At 43.3% G+C, this 20,925-nt stretch overlaps 1 protein-coding gene across 1 annotated transcript in view; it reads right to left on the bottom strand.

The window, feature by feature from the left end:
• TGFBR3 (transforming growth factor beta receptor 3) overlaps positions 1 to 20,925 on the bottom strand; it is a 185,900-nt gene that overhangs the window by 46,138 nt on the left and 118,837 nt on the right. Inside the window, exon 5 of the mRNA XM_019753067.3 lies at positions 3,355 to 3,538. Coding sequence (XP_019608626.3) covers positions 3,355 to 3,538 — 184 coding nt within the window. The remainder of the gene's footprint in view (positions 1 to 3,354; positions 3,539 to 20,925) is intronic.

Consider the following 20,925-nt stretch of genomic DNA (forward strand, 5'->3'; position numbering starts at 1 on the left):
TCCACAGCACTTGACTGTTTACAAGGTGCTTTCACACTTATTGTCTCATTGTGCTGAGGGCTGGTCAGCATCTCTACCAGGAAAAGTGATGCAGGTACCAAGAGTCTGAAGATACTCCCCCAACGGCACATGCCGTTTACACAACACCGTGGTTGATGGGATTTCCATTCAGTGGTTTAAATGTTTAAACAGAACTTGAAACTGCTGGCAGTGTGACAGCTGGGACCAGTGTCAAGGAAGTTCTAGGTGTAGCAAACTCTTTTTAGAAGGAGTAATTAATCAGAGTCCTGGCACTTTAATGAAACAGACTTCTGCCCTTTTCTTTTAATGGACAGGATGCCTGGGTTCAAATTCACATGCAGGTCTCCCTTTGAGAAGCATCAGCCCAGGAGGTCCCAAGGTTGGGTTGATACTGCCTTCTCCCCACCCCCACCAAGCTTGTGAAACCTCCCTTGTGCTGAAATCCACAGCACACACTGTGACGACAGGGCTCCATGCACCATGGCACACCCAGAGCCACCCCTAGAACAGAGGGGACCAGAGGAGCTCACGAGGCCCCACTCACAGGCTCAGTCCAAGAGAGCGGTAAGCTCTGAACGCTGCATTCTTCCCTAACGACCCCCTCAGAGAGAAGAGGCCAGGACTCCGCCAACTCAGGCTGCTGGAGCAGCCTCCTCTCCACATCTGCTGAGGGTTTTGCCAGATGAGCAGATGAGGAATGCACGCCCTGCAGCTGCAGCCCTGCGGATGCCTCCCCCAGATCACAGGATGGAAAATGATCCTGGGGTGGCAAGGCTGAAATTTCATCAAGAATCAGAGGTTGTGTGGATGGGCCATGGGCGGGCCAGTCTGGAACTCAAAAGACTAGGAAACTCCTGAGACTCTGGCCTGTATATCCAGCTCACAGGGTCCTGGTTTGCACCTGGCATATAGTAGGGTCCATGGTATAGGTTTCCTGAATGAACAAATGCTGATGTGAGATTTGAAACAAATAATAAAATACTCACCCACGTCGCGACCCTCCTAAGCCACTAGTGAAGGTTTAATGGTTTTAAAGTTGCTGTTACTAAGGGCTCAAGTCCCAGATGCCATTGTCACTAAGTTGAATAAGCTGATCACTTTTTGGTGTGTGTGTGTGTGTGTGTGTGTGTGTGTGTGTGTGTGTGTGTGTGTTTCCCCCAAATGACCTTCTGCATGCCTGGCATTAAAACTTACATCAACTGCCAAGTAGAAAGGAAACCACAAAGGGGAATCCCCGGGTAGAAACCTGGCATGTTTGGGGTAGTGGGGGGAAGGGGGAGCTTATTTGTATTTTAGGAAAAGATTGACAAATGACTTTGAGACTTTGAATGGTATATTCTGAGAGCCTGGGAGGTGACGCAAGCTCCTCACTTTCCTGCTGTGGAAACTGAGGCTTGAAGCTTCACAGTTAATGAGACCAGCTGGGGTAAGAACCGAAAACTCTTCCATTCTTTTTATTCTAGTATACAGTTTAGAGCAGTAGTTCTCAAACATTCGTGAGCCTCAGAATCACCTGGAGTGCTCGTTAAAACACTGATGACTGGACACCATCCCCAGAGTTTCCAAATTCTGTTGGTCTGGGGTGGGCCCGACAACAGGCATTGCTAACAAGTTCCCAGGTGCTAAGGATGCTGCTGGGTAGGGACCACACTTTGAGAACTACTGGGGATAGAGCAACAAGAGAGGCTCATGGCCTGGGGTCCCTGGGGTGTCAGGAAAGCTCAGGTCATGGGAAGCTAGCTGATGAGGCTTGCTCAGAGGAATCTGATCCATGGTGATAAAACAACATCATCTTGTGGTCCGTCGGCCTAACCAAGGACTCTCACTTCCCCTAGGTGCCCCTCTCCGTGGTATGGGCCAGTGACAAACCCAACTGGTGGCTGGCATCAAATTTCAGGGGCTCCAAAGGTGTTACCAAGGAGTTAACCAGTTTTTACTGAACTGGACACCAGGTCCTTGAAGTTCTTCCCCAACCTAGTGTGTGGCCTTGGGGACGTCACTTAATCTCTCACTCTCAGGGTAGGTGACAGCTGTGCATAGAAGCACTTTCACTGTCAAGAGAACAGAGCCCATTATTTTAAATGTTACTATAACACATTTTCTTATTCTAAGAATTCCAAGGGGGGCAATCAACATTCTTTCATGCTACTATATAGAATTGTGCTTCAGAAATGCAGACCATTCGCCAGGGCTTAGAAAATCTCTTACAAGAGATTTTCTATTTTGTTCCAATGGGACTTGACCTCTACAATGAAAATTTAGTAACAAAGTTCAACTATTTGAACTCAACTCTCGTCGAAAACTTCTCCTCTCTTTAGTCTGCTAAACAAGTCTTTCCATCCAGGTAGCCCACTTTCACTTTTAGAGTGTGCTGATTTGGCTAAAATACAGCACAGGCAACAGGCATTAGACTCAAGAGTCAGCATGCACTCTAATATCAGTGTCCACCTTTCCTGCACCTGTCCAAAAGCCCAGATCCAAAAGAGGGCTGGGAACAAGCATTCAGGAACCCATCCTGCACTGCCACGCTGTCTGTGCAGGAGGTGACATCTCTATAGGATTCAACAGAAAGCAGATAGATGCAGTTTTCACGCAATCACCAGACTATAACAAGGACCCACTCACAAGAGCTGTTATTTCTAGTAATTTATAAGGGTCCCAAATATACTCAACTAAAAATAATGATGAGAAAAGTTCTTTGTTAAAAAATACACTTTCAAAATTGAGTCACCAGATATTTATATCCCTCCGCAAGGTAAAGAAATTAAAATGGGCAATCTCTTATCAAGGCCAAAGAGTTCCTTTCTCCAATAATTTGTCCTTGTAGCAGACCTTAGTATTAAAAATACATTCAAACACTTTTCTTCTGCTATCGTCCAAAATTTAACTGACGTCTTGAAATAATAAACTGACACTGGCTTCAAATGTTTGCCAATAATAGGTAAGAGGAAGCCTGCTGTTGACCCAACCTGCCAACTCCTCCTTCTTTGCCATCAATTATCACCTCCTTTCCCAGACCCTTGGCTTCTCGCCCTCCACTCACTTCTTCTGACTTCCGTGTATGGATGTCTTCTGAATCCTACACCACAACCTCCTCCTCCCCTCTCAGTGAAGCTACTCCCCCATTTCTCACTTGGCCATTACGAGGCCTGTTTCCTCAGATGGAAAATGGGAAGGAGGGGATGTGGGGGGAACAGGCCCCAGAGATCCCGCAGGTCCCTGCCAGCTCCAATTCTGTAATTATAGGATTCCTTGCCCTAACCACCTGGTCTCAGAAAAGAAAACAATTGACTGTCATAAATCAGTCATTATTTGAAACCACATAAAATTTACCTTCCCCCACTTTAATATAAATGTTCCGTGCTATCTTGAGTTCGGTGAATGAAGTGACTGCTCCATACTCCTTTCGGGCCCAATTTAGCAGATGTTCATTTCCATGGGGAAAGCGCCTTTCTTCTGTTTCTGCTGACAAGGAGAAGTTTCCTGATGCAAACTGGACCACAGAACCCTCAGACACCTAGAGAAAAGAGAATTGCAAATTTAATGTGGTACAGTCACCTGGAGCTGAGTCATAGAGAGAGAACGAGTATGTGTCAATCCAATCTCCTCCCTTTGTTCTACAGGCAGGTGATCTATTTTGAGCAGCTGATTCAAGAAATAACCTCAAAGCTACTTCTAGCTGCTAATGACAAAGCTACCATCGACTAGAATGTCCCTTTGAATTTTTAAAGAACTTTGGGACAACAGACTCCAGAGTGCATTGTGAGTAATCATACAAATTATCATTGCTGTTTTCCAGTATCTAAATTGTAGGCCAACATTTCAAGTAATGTGTTTCAAGTCCAGTGGGAAGTTTTGGGGAGTGTTGTCATGAGATTGTAATGGGCTTCAGGATCAGGGCGAGTGAACCTGACTTCCATGTCTTCCACCACCACAGGTACACATCTGGAGACCCTCTAGTTTATGTTCTGAGAACTGAGATAAACAACATAGCCAGAGGTTGCCAGTCTCCTACCGCATTACATTACTTCCTAGCAGTGAGATGAATCTGTATTAGTTTATTTTGTAAGAGCCCCTCAAATTCCCATAGATAATGAAATCAAGAGGCTTTTGGACTCATCCTAGTAAAACTTTCAGAATGCAAGAGCCGCCTCCTTGCTGAATGTGTTTACACCATCGCTGACCTAGCAAATCACGGTATATTTAATTAACTCATACAAAAGAGGACATTTATCATGATGTTGCTGTACTATAATCAAATTTAGTTGCTGGTGAAAATATGCATGTCATCCCTATTGGCTACCATTTATAAAATAACTGATTTTATCAATGTCAGGGTGAAATGTGAGCAAAAAGACTCACAAATTCCCAAGTCATAAAACTATATATGTCTCGTATTACATTTCATATTAGCTATTTATCATTAACGAAAAGCAGGCAGGTTCAAAAGAGGTTATAAATTGCCAGACTGAAAACAGGTTGAAGGCAAGGATTTTGCTTACGATTCTATTGCTTACAGCAGCATTTTCAACCTTAACACGCATACAAAATAGTACTTACCTATGGTGCTAGGCATTATGTTTTCTATTCAATTATATATACATATACTTTTTTAATGCTGGTAAAGAAGTACTTCACCAAATTGAATCCATGACCTATTAAAATGCTATGGTCTCCCTTTTCGATGAAAGCTAGAAACACCTAAGAACTTCTAAATATCCTGAGGCCCAGGCCACAACCCAGATGGATGAGAATCTTTGGGGTGGAACCCAGGCATCAGTATATTTTAAAGCTCCCTGGGCGATTCCGTTGTTTATCCCCAGTTGAGAAGCCCTGCCTTACTGGGTACTGAGCGAGCCATAGGTTGAAAAACACTGTTATAGGTCAGGCCCAGTATGGGCACCTCGCAGCTTCCTCTCCACCAATGGTCCTTAACCATGGGTGATTTTGTCCCCCAGGAGACTTTTGGCAATGTCTGGAAATGTTTTTGATTGTCACATCTGGGAGACAGGAGCTAGTGAGTAGAGGTCAGGGATGCTGCTAAACATCCTACAATGCACAGGGCAGCTCCCACAACAAAGAACTATCCAAAATGTCAATAGTACTGTGACTGAGAAATCCTGGTCTACACTCTGGACTGACAATGTTACTACCACTCAAACATCTACTGGATCCCCAAATTGACAGCCCTTTTTATGCTAGAAATCGGGCTCTTTAGTACCTAATAAAGAGTAAGAGAACAATTCTGGTTTGTATTGACTTGAAAGCCTTGAACTAATCATTAATAAGCTGGCCGTAAACTATGACCACTAATAGTAGTTACCATTTACTGAATACCTACTACGTATTAAGCACCACAAAGTGTTATCAAATGTGCTAACGACATTTGCTGAATCTCCCAATGCCAGTTATAAGCAAAATCAGCAGGGACCATTTAGCTTCAATTTTGTTTTGACATCGCCTAAATAAGAACCCCCCGACCCCCATCCTGAGCTATTTACAATAGCCATGCCAACCTATATATAAATCCTCTGAGGCTTAGCTACTCACCAACTGAACTTCAAACAACACTTATCTGATTTTTTGATTTAAGCGCTATAGTAAAATCAATCTTCTTTTCACTGAAAAACACTTGTGCTAAAAAGTCATTTTTATTAAGCCTGTCACCGAAGAAAACCACAAGAGTCCAGAGACCTCTGTCCCACTGCCAGCAGTTCTGAATGCTTAGGCAAGCATCCCTGAATGTTCTGTTCCTTTTGTTCTCATCTACATTACAGCCATCAAATAAAACGCTTGGGTTTTAAATATGACATACATAGAGAACATTTTTTCAGAGTGGAAGGTGGATGTATCACCTTGGAACATTCCAGAGGCAAGAATGTGAACAGCGTAAATAAGAGAAGAAACAGGGAGCAACTTCGGAACGTATCCTGAAGCAATTAAAAAGTGTACCATGGGATAGCTGATGCTTCGAGAAGGGGCAACTCCTGGCTGATCCCTCCATGCACCATCAACCATGCTCAAGTCTGTCATCTCCCAGGCCAGCAGTAACCAGGATCATACACTCAGGGCTGAGGAATTTGGAAAAGGAGCTAACTGCCACTCCTCAGGCACATTCCAATAAGAAGGAAGCAGAGCTGCCAGGGGCAGTGAAGTGTCCCTGACTGCAGGTCAGTGGAAATTTTCTGCTGTGGCAAAGTTAGTCAGCACTCCGGCTGACGACCAGTTCTCCTGGCTCTGACAAACCTGGATGCTGACAAAGGCCTGCCCTAAGCCCCACCGGGTTTAGAAGGTTTTGTTATTCCCACCCAATCCTCCGAGGGAAGACCTGTGAGGTAGCTACTGTGATTTCCCTGGTAGAGAGGAGGAAAACTCAGAGAATCTCAAGGCCTACCCGAGGTCAGAGAGTCAGCACCGGGGCATGATTGGGAGACTTTCGACTTCTGGTCACAGGTGGCCTGTACTTGAACCCTTCCAGAAGGAAGACCTCACTAGCTCCTAAGGCAGAAGATTTCAGTTCTTACTTTTTATCTATAAGATTTGCCTTCTATCCATTTGTCTAAACTGTGCCTTCCAGACCAAAGAATTCCTTCCTCTTTCCTCCATGAGACAAGCCTTCAAATGTTTGAAGATGTCACTCGACCCTACGCACGACATCACTTCTTTAGGGCACTATAGCAGCCCTCTCAACGCCTCCCCGGACACCATGGTTGTCAAGACCTCCACCAGCAGAGTCTGAAATGTGGTGCATGGGACAAGACTCAGGGTTTGGAGCGTGGTCCAACCAATGTACTATGACGGTACATTTCATGTGTCAACTTGACTGGGCCAAGGGGTGCCCGGATAGTTGGTCAAACACTATTCTGAGTATAACTGTGAGGATGTTTTTGGATGAGATTAACATTGAAAAATTGGTAGACTAAGTAAAACAGATTACCCTTCCTAATGTGTTTGGATCTCATCCAATCACTTAAAGGCCTGAATAGAATAAAAGGCTGACCTTCTCCCAAATAAGAGAGAATTCTCTTGCTTGACAGCCCGCAAATTGGGATATCAGTTCTTCCGGGTCCTAATGCAGCCTGGCCCTAGAAAGCAGCCTGCTGCCTTTCTAACTTAAACTGGAACGTCAGCTCTGCAGATTTTGGACTTGCTAGCCTCCATAATCATGTGAGCTAATTCCTGACATAAGTCTCTTTCTATGTATATGGGGACACTGCATATGGCCCAAGATGACATTAGCTTTCTTATCAGCTGAACCCTGCTGTTATCTCATATTCATTAATTTATGCTTTAAACATACATCCAACAAATATATACTGAGTACCCACCTACTCTGTGCCAGGCACTGTTCTAGGTGCTGGGGATATAGTAGAGAAGGCAAAAGACAAAATTCCCTGTCCCTGTGGAGCTTACAGTTTAGTAAGGAAGCCAGTGGAGCAAAATAAGTAACATATCTAATATGGTAACCAGTGCTATGGAGCAAAATAAATTCAGAGAAGAGGACAGGGGTACTATACTTTAAATGTGATGGGGAAAGTCTGAGAAAGTCACTGAACAGCTAAAGACCTGAAGGAGATGAAAGTAAGCCATGTGGTTAGGGGAAGAGCACTCGTGGCTGAGGCAGCAGTGAGTGAAAAGTTCTGGCAGGGGAAGGAAGAGAAAGGAGGCCAGTGTGACCGCCGCACATGCGCGAGCAGGAGAGGAGTACGAGAGAAGGTCAGAGAGATCACAGAGGACACCAGTAGGTCCAAAAGGACCTTGCATACCCTTGTTAGGGACTGTGATGCTTAGTATGGGTGAGATGGGCCACCACTGCCAGTTCATGAAAACATCTAACAAATGTTAGAACAGGATCACTCTGGCTGCTGCATCCAGTCGGGACTGAAGGGAGACCAGAAGCAGGAAACTAGTGATAGACTTCTGAAACTATCCAGGGGAGAAAGAGTGGCAGGTCACTCCGGGGAGGTGGTGGAGATGACGGTACCTGAATCCCCAGGTCTTTATTTGATTAGATTGAGGCTCTTCACTTCCTTTCCTTACACCAGTGATTCTTTTAATATAAAAAAAATAAGGCTTATATTTATTATTTAGATCCATATTTCAAGTCTTTAGAGACCATATAAAAATGCTTATTCTGTTAGCTGTCAATATATCTCAATTTCCTATGAGTGCTTCCTACACATTCATCTAAATTCCCGAGAAGCTGAACAAGACCAGGCTGAGGTCTGTGACTTACAGGCATACCCCCACACTGACCCAAGCACATTATACAGCACTTACTGGCATCCCAGGTTGTTCGCCAACTACAAAGTGACCCCAAAAACTGTCCCCATGTTGTAAGGGCATCATGCTAAAATCTGTCAAGGGCCGTGCTAAAATAAAGACATGATATATCAGTCATTACTCTACCAGTCAAAGTTCTAGTCCAGCCATCTTCATGGTCTGGCTTAGGTGAAAATTTGCGGAAGAACATAGATGTAAATAAATCAGCAAAGAAGGAGAAGGGGAAAGAGAAGGCGAAGGAAAAGGGAAAGGGGAAGAGGAAGAAGAGGAAGAGGAAGAAGAAGAAGAGGAAGAAGAGAAACAGGAAGAAAGACAAGGAGAAAAAGAAAGGAAAATAATTTTCTAATATGAGGAAGGGTTAGAATCACTATTGCAAGGAAAATGACTACATGAGTGAATGTGAAATTGCTTTTTAAAAATGTTAAGAGCAAGGATTTTATAGTCAGATAAAATACCAAAAACTTTCCAGGGCTGTTGATTCTATCCGCCATCCTCTACCTTATTTGAGGTCCATGCCACGCTACCTCCCATTTCTGGCCCTTACCTCTCAACCAAACTGTTACCGTGACCTCCTATCCTCCAAGCTGCCAATTCTGTCTCCCTCCATCCCTCTCCTCCACCCTGTCACCTGGGAGACCCATCAGTAAACCCATGATGATGCAGGATAGCATCTAAGCATCTTAACTGGCACATGACCAGAGAGGGACTCTGACCACCCCACTTCCCACCACTCCCATGTACCCAGGATTCACCATATGGAACCACTCACGGTGGCAGAACACATCATGCTGCTTCAGGCTCCCAGGTCATTTTACATCCTGCTCCCTGCCTGGACCACTCTTCTGCACCTTGCTCACCTGGTAACTGCTCCTTGCCCTACTACGGGTATCACCTTCTCTGTGAAACCACCGAGGCTCCCTTTCTCTCAGGATGAAGCTGCCCACTGTGCCTTGTACACACCTCACATGAACTGCATCATTTATCAGCAAATCTGCCACCCTCAATTGACAAAGAACTCCTCGAGGGCAAAAACACCTCGTTCTTTCTGAATCTCCGGGGCCCAGCACAGCGCTTGGCACAAAGCAGGGGCTCAGTAATTGCTTGTTGAATGAAAGCTCAATGCTGTTACTTCCAGGACAGGATATGCCATAATTTCATTCCTATAACCCTTACTTCCCTCACTGCCCAGGAAATGATCATTCACGCAGGCTTTAAAGCTAATGATTTGATTTTTTTCACCCAATAACTCCACCTAAAAACCAATTATTAAATCATTTAGTAGTTCCGTGTTTTCCCCCAGAATCCACTGATCTTTCCTCCTGCTTGCTAATTAAAACCCAATCCTCTGACATTCCCTGACATGACAAACGTCTTCCTGTGGGAATGAACAGAGCCCTGAGCTCCAAGAATACCGATTCTTACTTAGCAAGCATCTGTGGAAGGGGCAAATGTGAAGCACGTCACTGTCCCACAGGCCCCAGGCTGCCGAGACCCACACTGCACCACCTCCTCTCCTGAATGCTCTTCCTACTCAAACTACGCACGACATTTGTATTTTAAATTCTAGTTATGCTACCAGACTTTTTTAAAGAGCAGAACATTAGTCTATCTGCCAGTGCTGGGAGTTTTATTACAAGAACTTACGGCTAGGCAACGAGAGCCAAGTTTATTATTTTTTCTGGATCAGATTCAACAACCTTGTCCAAAAGAGCAAGCAGAAAGCAAAAGAGGCAACTGGCCCTTTTGTTTCCACACCTGCGTTGAAGCTTTAACTCTTCAAGCCCTAAGCAGATCCGCTGCAGCCTCAAGACGGAGCTGCCAAGCCTGGGTGAAGTGAACAAATCCTGGCTCACGGGTGCAGTCACCATTTTCCTGGAACCGAGGTTCTTCATTTTAGCACTTATCTCAGCACATCAGCTGACTCAGAGGCCTGGCAGCTGCATCACAGTCTCTCTCTGGGCTGCCTGCCCCCAAGTTGCTTTTATCTTCAGGGAGGAAGGACGGAGGAGCTCTGCTGAGGACAGGGCCTTACTGTAAGGTCTCACCTAGACCCGTCCCTCTCGGCCCGTCTCCTTGACTCCCTCCACTCCTAAAAGAATGCTTCCCGATGAACAGTCCTGATGAAAATGCTAGATAACAGGTGGTAATTAAGTCTCATCTGAGGTTTCATCTCATCTCCTTCAAGTCCACTCACATGCTACCTTCTCTGTGGGGCCTATTTAAAATTACAATCCAATCACCCAGCAGCCCCAACTCTAGCAATCTTGATTCCCCCCAAACCTGTTTTACGTGCTTTTATTTTCATAGTATAGTACAGTCACCTTGCAAACTATCATATAATTTACTTATTTATTATGTTTATTGCCCATCTCTTCCCACTAGAATGCAGGCTCCTTCAGAGGCTGGGATGTTACAGTATGCTTTCTTCATGGGTATATCCCAAGCACCGATAACAGTTACGGGTACAGAAATGACACTCAATAAGTGTTTGTTCAATGAATGAATGAGTGAATGAATGAATCTTGAGATCAAATTAACTGGCAGTGACTCCCTAAAGTTCTGTGCTAAGAAGGATTCTGAGGTCCTACTGAGGAGTAGCAGAGAAATGAGAACGAATGCCATGATCAGCTATGTGTCTGCCAGCGACTCAGGGCTGTCACTGCTCTGCAGTAATCAGTACCCACGAGCCACCACTGAGCACGTGAAATGTTGCTAGTTAAATTGACCTGTGTTGTAAATGTAAAATACATACCAGACTTTGTGCTATGTCTTATAGTTACGAAAAAAGTTTTAAAATCTCAATAATTTTTTTTATCAATCACAGTAAATGATATTATTTTGGATATCTTGGGTTAAATAACATATGCCATTACAATTAAATTCACTTACTTCCTTTACTTTTTAAATTTACTAATAGAAGATTTAAAATTACTTATGTGGTTTGCATTTTATTTCTATTGGACAGCATTGCTCTAGCGCCTCCTCCAATATGACCCTAAGGAAAGATGAAATGATAATGTCCATTTACCCACCCACTTCTTGGTCTGGTCTCAGAACATAAATTACTATCAAGAAGACATCTCAAGCCCAATGCTTCCCAAAGTGTGATCCTTGGAACAGTATACCATAGACAGAAGTACATTAAAATGCAGATTTTAGGGTGGGAGAGACATGCAGGGTCCAGGAAACTGCCTTATAATCTCCCCCCCCCCCACCCACTGCCATGATTGAGTATCACAGCTCTAAGCCATAGATACAAGTAGTCTTTGTAAAGCATTAACTTGATTGCTCAAAGAACAAGCTAAGAGTCTTTCCCCTTGCACTGGTTAAAAAACAAAAACAAAGCCAAGAGGGAGAGAGTAAAGCCATGTCAAGCCATGGATGGAGTCATCCTCTTGCACATATAAAAAGAAAGGAATGAGCCTTGTGAAATAAGAGGAGCCATAGCTCCCCAATGATATAGAAAAGCCTGCTGAGATCTCAGAGGAAAATCTGTTCCAAGACCCACACCCGTGTACGCATGCACACACACACACACACACACACACACACACACACACACCACAGCTCGGCTATGGTCCATGTGGAGCTTGAATTATCAGTTGGGTGAGTGCCTGCTATTCAAGTTACAGCTCTGTGGGGCTGCTCTGACGCGTACACCCAACTTCACACATTTACATAACTTGGGCATTGGTGAAAAGTTCAGCACTTGCACAATCAGAATCCGTTCCTTTCCCTCTTTTGTCCTGCCCTATACCCAACTTCTACTATTCCTATTCCTTTTTCCTGACTCCTGCACACAGACAAATTTCTTTTTGGAGTTGCCAGCTTAGGAAATAGAAAGAGCAGACCAAGGAAAACAGATGAAGCAAGGAAAAACACACTGACATTTCAGAAACAGCTGCCATGCCAAGTATTCGCTAGTTTGATTCTACGGGGAAAAAGACACACAGTAAAAGAGAATAGGCATTTCTCTAGAATTTAGGTTTATGTGTAAGTAGGATCTCTGCGCGTTGGTCCTAGAACTCGTAACAGTGCCCACACTGAAAGGCATTAAGGAGATGACGCTTTGATGTATTTTGTGCACAAAATCCAGTAAAACCAAACTTACATAAAGTACTGGAACGGAATTGAAATATTTACCTCCCACATGAGGACTGAACCCTACATTCTGAAAGAGGAAAATCACACGTTCTCCCTACCCAGTTCCTGGGAGGGCTGTGCTTGCTTATTTCCTCCAAAGCCACGTGACGTGAAATGTGGTCTGAAACATGTTTTCTATTAACCATATATCATGACTCAATGTTTTTTTAAGTTTGTTTTAGAGAAATAATAAGTTCCATGCCCATGAACATACAGTCGTAATTTGCAAAGCTACATATTCATGAGCCATGTGATTATGGTACCTGCCAATCGTGCATTCAAGAAACACAAATCCATGCAACCATTTAAACACTCTTGGGTGTTATTATTTCATATCCATAATTAGATTACTTTCTTTCAAAAAAAATGACTTAAAACATATTCAACAATTTTTTCTCAAAACATTCATGATGATCACCCTCTGCTCTTAATTTTTATTTTTGCTGAAATATAAAGAACTAAGGATTGAAACCACTCTCTGTTCTTAACACCCTACATGTTTACACATGTCCAAGAGGAAAGTTCTGAGATGCTGCCCTCCGAATATAAACATGCACAAACTTGAATGTGAGCCAGTACAAAAGCAGCACTCTAATCTCCCATGGAAATGTTACAAAAGTGATAGTATATGTGAATATGTGTATATATGCCTATATATATAAAGAGAAACAGAGTTTCTCACTCATCTGAAAGACAGACTCAGTCCCCACAGGATACCAAATTAATGACGCGTGAGCGGCTTTATCATGTCGAGTTTTCCAAAGCAGAGTCCCAGGCCACACAGGGATCCTCACTGGCCCTGCCAAATGTTCTCTCCAGACTACTAAATTTACCCTTTTCAACTTCCAGTGTTAGCATGATATTAGGAGGAGCTTGACCCAAAACTTAAAATGCATTTGCCATCTAAAGGGTGTTTTTCAGGAAAAAATAAAATGTTGGCATCATTACTATTACTAGCCACGATCCTCAATCTATTTTTACCCTCCAAATCTGCTTCTGGGAAATCCCTCACTGGGGAGGATTCTTTCTTTTATTTTTCTTTTAAGTTACATCCAATCTGCCAACCCTGGTTCAAGGGCACAAACTGAATTTTACAAACACTTGGCTCCAAATAGGTTCCTAGAATTCTCTTTACAGCATTCCTCTTTGTCAAGACTGATCATCGAAGTTCCATTTTACAGAAAAGGACAGGAAGGCTCAGAGAAGCTGAAGAATCTGCCCGAGGCACAGCTCTGGTAGAAAACAGGGCTGACAATAGAACCAAAGACCTCACAACTCACTCTACAGCTCTTTCTACTCTACCATCATGGAGTAGTCAGCTACCAAACTCAAGAAACCAGTGGACGTGGGTAGACAGAGCCGCACTCACCCCCCTACTAATAGGACACTGGGAGACAATAACCATAAAGGCTCTTCCTGATCACTTACTAAGTGCACATTCCATAGATTCTGAATCCTCATATCTGACAACTGAAGAAACTGGGGCTCTGAGAAGTTGGGTAAAGCCCCATATTACATAGTTTCAGCAAGAGACGAGTGCAGATTCAAACTGTGTCTGTTGGTCTCCAAAAACGATGCAATACAAACCCAGATTGAGAGTGAAAAAGGTAAAGCAGTGAGGCAAAGCGGGGGTTATGTCCTTTCCTGCCTCCTACACAGAGATTCTCCCCATTGGGTTGTTTCCTTCTCTTTCTCCCCTTCCCCAGTGGCCTGAGGAGCTGTGTGGTGGAAGTAGAGGAGAAAGGGAACAGAGAAGCAGACAGAAACAGGAATAACTATATGGAAACAAAATAACTGCTTGGCTGGAAAAGTGATCTCTTATAGTAAACATTAACAATAACAAAAACTGCCGAAGGCTCTGAAGGTGATTGAATAGAAAATATCGTAGGTACTGCATGGCAAGAACGTCAGGTTGTATAGATTTAAAATGTAAATGCTTCTATGATGGTCAATTTTACATGTCAACTTGGCTTGGTTATTGTCTCTATTCAATCAAACAGTAATCTAGACATTTGTTCTGAAGGTATTTTGTAGATGTTATTCAAGTCCATAATCAGGTGGCTCTAAGGGACATTATCCTAGATTATCTGTACGGGACTGATTCAATCAGCTGAAAAGCCTTAAGAACAGAGCTGAGGCTCAGCTCATGCTGGAGAGTTCCAGCGGCCCTTCCTGACCTCTGGCTCTGCAGATTTCTGACTTGTCTTGCCTGGCCCCACAATGACGTGAGCCAATTCCTTGCAATAAATCTCCTCATATATATCCCCTACTGGTTCTCTTTCTCTGGATAACCCCTGACTGATATAGCTTTCTGTAAATGGTTGATGCAAGCCCCAAGAGGAATGGAGATGCATATTCTAGCCCAGCAACCACAGACCTAATTAACAGTTCTTTGGGGTGTTTTTCTTTTGGGGGGGAGTGTGGGGGCAGGGGGAGGCGGGAAGTTTCTAAAGGCTATTTCCTTGGGCGGGGAGAGGGGAGCAGGATGGAGGTGGAGCCTTCATCTGCAAAACTGGTTGTATCCCTCTTAAACTTCCTGACATTAGCTCTTAAGCAAACGCAGGCCATGTTCCTGTGCTCAGCCCCATTTTCCAGTCTGCGTTTAAGTCTCTGGAGAAGAGCAAGATGATGTCCTAGGCCAAAGCCAAGAAGGTTGGATTGAACATGTTTAACATCTCTGATAAACGAATCCCCAGACTGCCAAGGACGGATGCAGATATTAAGCAAGGACTCCTGGTGTAGCTGAGCCAGAGACGGACCAACCAGAAGAACATGCGTTGGGAAAGGAATCGAGACGCAGTTTTAATACCCTTACCTTAGCGAAATACCAGCATGCCCTAGATCCCAGGACTTAAGGATTCACAATACACTTTGCTAAAATGAGACCAGACACATGATCCATGCCAGTTCCTCACTGGGTCAGTGAGTGAGGCCCTGATGTGGCCCTACGAGCTCAGTTCTGAAGCCCTGTCTGTAGGACAGCCATTAGCGGCTCCAGGCTGGATACCAGTGTGACAGATGACATCACAGTCATGCCCAAGTCAGGCGGTATGTGACTGCCCCCAATGAGGTCTCCATTTACCCTTCTGGAACGTATGGGGCACCTGGATTATGTCTGTCCTTTAGGAGGTCAGCCAGTTACCTTCCTAGCACTATCTGTGACTAAGGGATAATGACAGGGGTTCCAACCAGAGAGGGTAAAAATCAGGAAAAAACAGAACACCTGGGAGGTTTAATCATTATGTTATTTTTAAGGTGGTAGCCACCGTGGTACCTTCCAATCATTGGCGGAACAACTGCCGACACGATTCCAAAAGCTCCACATGGTATCTGGGAATGCTGTTGTTACATGCAGTCAGATGTGAGCAGGACCACCTGCCAGTTCTAGATCTCGGGGACATGACTTCACCAAAGTGTTTTCCTCTACAAAAACAGAACCCTGGTCCAAATGACAGTGGACAATTAGAATCCAGTGTCCCTGGCTACACCCACTTGCTCTCATTCGAAGTATGACTTCATTCAATCCCAGGATCAAAACCTGGGATGTGTGACGTAAAGGGAGAAAGTAGGGGAAATCCAGCCCAAACTACTAATCCTCATCATTCAAAAACATTTATTGTTACTATCGCTAACATTTATTGAGCACTTAATACAGGCCAGAGAGTATTCTAAGCACTTTACATGGATTATAGCCACCACTTACTAGTTGTGTGACCATGTACAAGTTACCTAACCTCTCTTTGTGTCAGTTTCCTCATCTTAAAATGAGGATAACAATACTGGTAGTACCTAGTTCACAGGCTTGCTGTGACAATTAAATAAGATATCTAAAGTGCATAGAAGAGCGCTAGTGCGTGGCGCACAGTGTGTTTGTTAAATATACACATACGCATATCCTCGCAACAGGTCACAGCGTTGTCTGACAGATCCTCAGGCTGACAGACTCCTGGTCATTCCCCACTGTGACAGGACCATGGCCTTCATGTCCAAGCTGCTAGGAAGGGATATGTGAATCCTGTTTTCAAGGGTTGGGGCAGTGTTGGCTTCATACAGCAGCGCTGAATAGTGCCCAGCATCCTGTATCACCCAGAAACCAGAGGATCTCCAGAACAGGCTTTTTGTGATAAAGATGGGCGGGATGCAGATCAAATGGGTAGTGACCACTGTGGTCTTTTGCCAAAGGTGGCAGATGGCTAAGGCCCTGACTTGCAGGTGCACCCTCAGCCCTAGTATCCCAGCTGTGTCATTCGCCACTCAAACAGGACAAAACAGAAGCAGACCAATGACAACTCTCTGGCTCAATGGCATTAAGAGCCCAAATGTGCAACAAACACCCCAGGCCTTCTGGGGATAGGGTGTCAAGACCAAGGGCAAAAGCAGATCTTGGGATATAAATTCTACCCTGGACAAAGAAACAAGAAAGGCTAAAGGGAATCCTTCCTCCCTTGCAGAAATCTGCTTCCAAGCCGGGAAGTTAGGCGATGGATACTTGGAGTTCCAGAAGTAGGTTGACTCAAATAAACTTCTTCTGTGCCCAGGAAGGAGTCAGGCCATCCTGCAGTCCCTTCCAGAGACATGGAATGTGGGCCACTTTTGCGGACTGCCTACCAAAGGGCCTCACTGTCACTGTCTGCAGTTTATGAGAGGAGCCAGGCACAGCCACGAGCTTTCAAGTTGGCTTCACCAGAATCTCCTGGGAGACAGATGTTCCCCCCTTCTGTGACGTGAAAAATTATTCTGCAGCCTCCTTTAACAAAATACTTGCTTTTTCTACCAAACAGCTTTCCGGAGGCAGCCCACCATGTTAACCAAGGGCATCAGAGATGTAACATTTGATATAATTGCCCAACCCCCAGGAAGGGCAGATTCATCAAATTACCAGATTAGCTTTAGCAGTGCAACCTTAAAGGAAGTCATGGGATTCTACAAGAAAGAAACACTAAACTTCCCCCCTCGGTGAAATCGAGTGTCTTTAACCTGAATATGTTGAATGAAAGTAAAGCCTTCTCGGGGCTGGGGCCCATGGCTGCACACAGACATGACACAGCAAGTCCAGCAGAGCCAGGAAAAGTCTACACTTGCCTGAACCCTCCAAGATAGGATGTCTTGACCAGGAAGAATACACCCACCCAGGCAAACCTGATGAGGCCTAGGAGCCACTCACTGGCAACATTCACCAGCCTTAACCTACGAGGCAGGATAAATCTATTAAGTCTTTCAAAAAATCTTTCTGGATCAGGATGACCAGTGAAAACTGGACTCTTTCCAGTGCTCTAATTGTTACAGTGACATTTAGGAAGAGCTCTCACCACAAAAGGGTGAAAATTCATTCCTAGGAAATATGGTAGCTGACTGACCCTAGTTCATGAGAGGCTCAAGCCTCTTATAATTAGGGCTGTTTCGGACAAGCCACAAAACCAACAGATAAGCAGCCTCTGGAACAAAAATGCACAGTACACAACCACTTTGACTGTCCCACAGGACATAGTGAGTCATTCCACAAGAGACATGTAAAAAACAAGAAAAAAGAAGGACTAATCTAGAAACATTTATCTGCCTCTAAGACAAGACAACTTAAGTGGGGCAAGACCTCACTGGAAAATCCAGAATGGTATTCCCAGCTTCGTAGTATATAGGGGTGACCCTTCTGGTTGAGCACAAAAGCGGTGGTTGTGTCTGCAATCCTGACCCACCTGCCACAGGTTGCTTCTCTGTCAGCCTCACAGAGGGAATGCTGGGAATACGAGGATTCCCATTTTGTCCAATTTTCAGGATCCAACAATGGTACTTATTACACTGAACTGTAACTCCTAATTTCTTAACCACCTCTCCCACAAAATGGAAAGCTCTGCGAGGGCAGGCAATCCACTCACTCCATTTCACTCTGGACCCTCCACACTTGGCACAGTTCCCAGCATCCTGAAGGCACTAAAAACTGGGTGTTGGATGAATGAACAAGGAGATACATAAACCATCATACAGAGTATGCTAATATCATGTTTTCCTAAACGTGGGAGAACTGCCAAACAAGAGAAAGGAGAAAATTAGAAAAGAAAAAAAAAATTTTTTTTCCTGATTTTTTTAATGCAATGCAGTAGAGAATACAGAAAATTTTTATAAGTTCCCTCCTGCACAAGCAAACTTGAATGTCTGAGTTATTCATAGGGCATTTCTGGACACCACAACCCTCAATTACACATCACTTGGGTTCATAAAGAGGAACGAGTGGACATGCGCCATGGTACAGGCTGTGTATGTCCCTTCCTAGAGCACAGCTAAGCACACATCTGGGGCTATTTAACAACTGATTGGAAATTTCGCCTTCTGATTTCCAGTTAAATACTGGGCACAGGAAAACAAATAGCACTTGTTTTTCACTGAGCCTTGTCAGTCATCCAAACTGCAATGCAGACCAGAGAACTGCCTGTGGTTTGATGGCCGAGGCCCAAAATATTTGGACCTTCCCCCCCCCCCCCCCGAAGTTTAAGTAAGAGGAATAAACCAGATTTTGGCAACCCCAGCTTCTTCACCCATCCCCCTCCCCCACCTTCTCAGAAACACAAAACTTACGTTTTAAATATTAAGCATGTTCCTGGTATTAATTTACATTTTTCATTAGTATTAAATTTTGATTTGTTTTTAATTCAAAGCCAATAGCATAGAGTTTGGTTTCTCTCATTTTTTTCAACTGCCCTGCCCTGATATTTACTTGGATTTGCTGAAGAGGCAATGTTCAGATTACCATTTTCTGTTTCTAATTAAATTGGGATATAATATCTAACAGTTGTATTATCAAAAAAAATCAGCATTTGAAAGCTGGAAGGAACTTTAGAGATTGGTTGGTACCACTTCCTCATTTTAGAGATGAAGAAACTGAGGCCTGCGTAGTTAAGTGATTTTGTCCAGTAATGTATGCATATAACTAGTTAGTGGCAGAGCCAAGACTAGTATTCAGGCCTCCTGCTACACAGGCCAGGGTGTTAACTAGAAACAAAAGACCGAGTTACTGCTGAGTAGAGATGCCAGATAAAATACGGGACATTTAGTTAAATTTGAATTTCAGATAAACAATGAATAATTTTTCAGTAAAAGTATGTTCCAAATATTGCCTAGACATATTAAAAAATTATTTGTTGTTTACTGAATTCGAATTTAACCGGGCATTTTCTATCTTTATTAACTCTGGAAAACCTCCCATGGAGACCAATATCCCCTCCGACTCCACATTTCCAATCAAACATACACATACTTACATACATGTCTTTCCTGATTTTAATGATAAATGGCTGGAGAAAATAAACCACAGCACCGTAATCCTAAGAGTGAATGAGGCTGGAAGAAGTTGCTGCTTATTTCTTGAGGCTTTCCTAATCATAGACACCTTTTTTCCTTATGAGCAATTAAAGCAACTAAGCCTGATACTAAAGGCTGGCTAAAGCCTCAGGACTAGACATTTTATGTTATTAGAAGCCAGGTATTAGCATCTCATCTTGAAAATTTCTGCTTCTCCCAGGACCCCAAGTCTGTAGACCTTACAGGCGAGAGTGTTTATGTTTGGAACATACAAAAAAAGAAAGGTTAAAAGAAAAAATAAATCAGATCGGTACATGGAATAAAGTAAAAAGATTTTAAAATTTAGTTCCTTAAATTTAATACCATCCCTTTTAAAAAGTGTGCTGCAGCAAGTTTGTTTCTAACAGCTTTATTGAGATATAATCCACCCTTACTATAAGTATATAAATTACATAAATATAATAACATAATCATAATTCACCCTTATAATTCATTTTATTGAGATATCATAATAGTCACCATTTTAAACTATACAATGGTGTTTTTCAGTATATTCACAACTGTGCTAATATTCACCACTATCCAATTCCAGAACATTTTTTCACCCACAAAAGAAACTCCATACCCTTAGCAGTCATTCCCCATTCTTTCCTCCCACCAGGCCTTCGGAACTACCAATCTACTTTCTTTCTCTGTGAATTTGACTGTTTGGGACATTTTGTATAAATGGAATTACACAATACGTGGCCTTTTGTGTCCGGCTTCTTTCATTTTATAATGTTTTCAAGGTTCATCCATGTTGTGGTATGTATCACTACTTCAGCATTTTAATGGCCAAATAATATTCCATTGTATGGATATAATACCACTTTTTTCATCCATTAATCAGTTGATGGATATTTTGGGCTGTTTGCACTTTTTGATTATTATGAGTAATACTGCTGTAAACATTTGTGGACAAGTTTTTCTGTGGACATATGTTTGGCCCAATTGTTTTCCAAAGCACCACTTTATATTCCCACCAGCAATGTATATGAGTTTCAATTTCCCTACATAGTGAACACTTGTTATTATCTGCCTTTTTTATTATAGCCATCCTAGTGGGTCTGAAGCGACGTCTCATTGTGATTTTAAATTTGCTTTCTCCTAATGACTAATGATACTGAGCATCTTTTTATACATTTA

This window comes from Rhinolophus sinicus, chromosome 14, assembly GCF_057876585.1.
Source record: "Rhinolophus sinicus isolate RSI-liver-muscle chromosome 14, RSI-T2T, whole genome shotgun sequence".
NCBI classification, from domain to species: domain Eukaryota; kingdom Metazoa; phylum Chordata; class Mammalia; order Chiroptera; family Rhinolophidae; genus Rhinolophus; species Rhinolophus sinicus.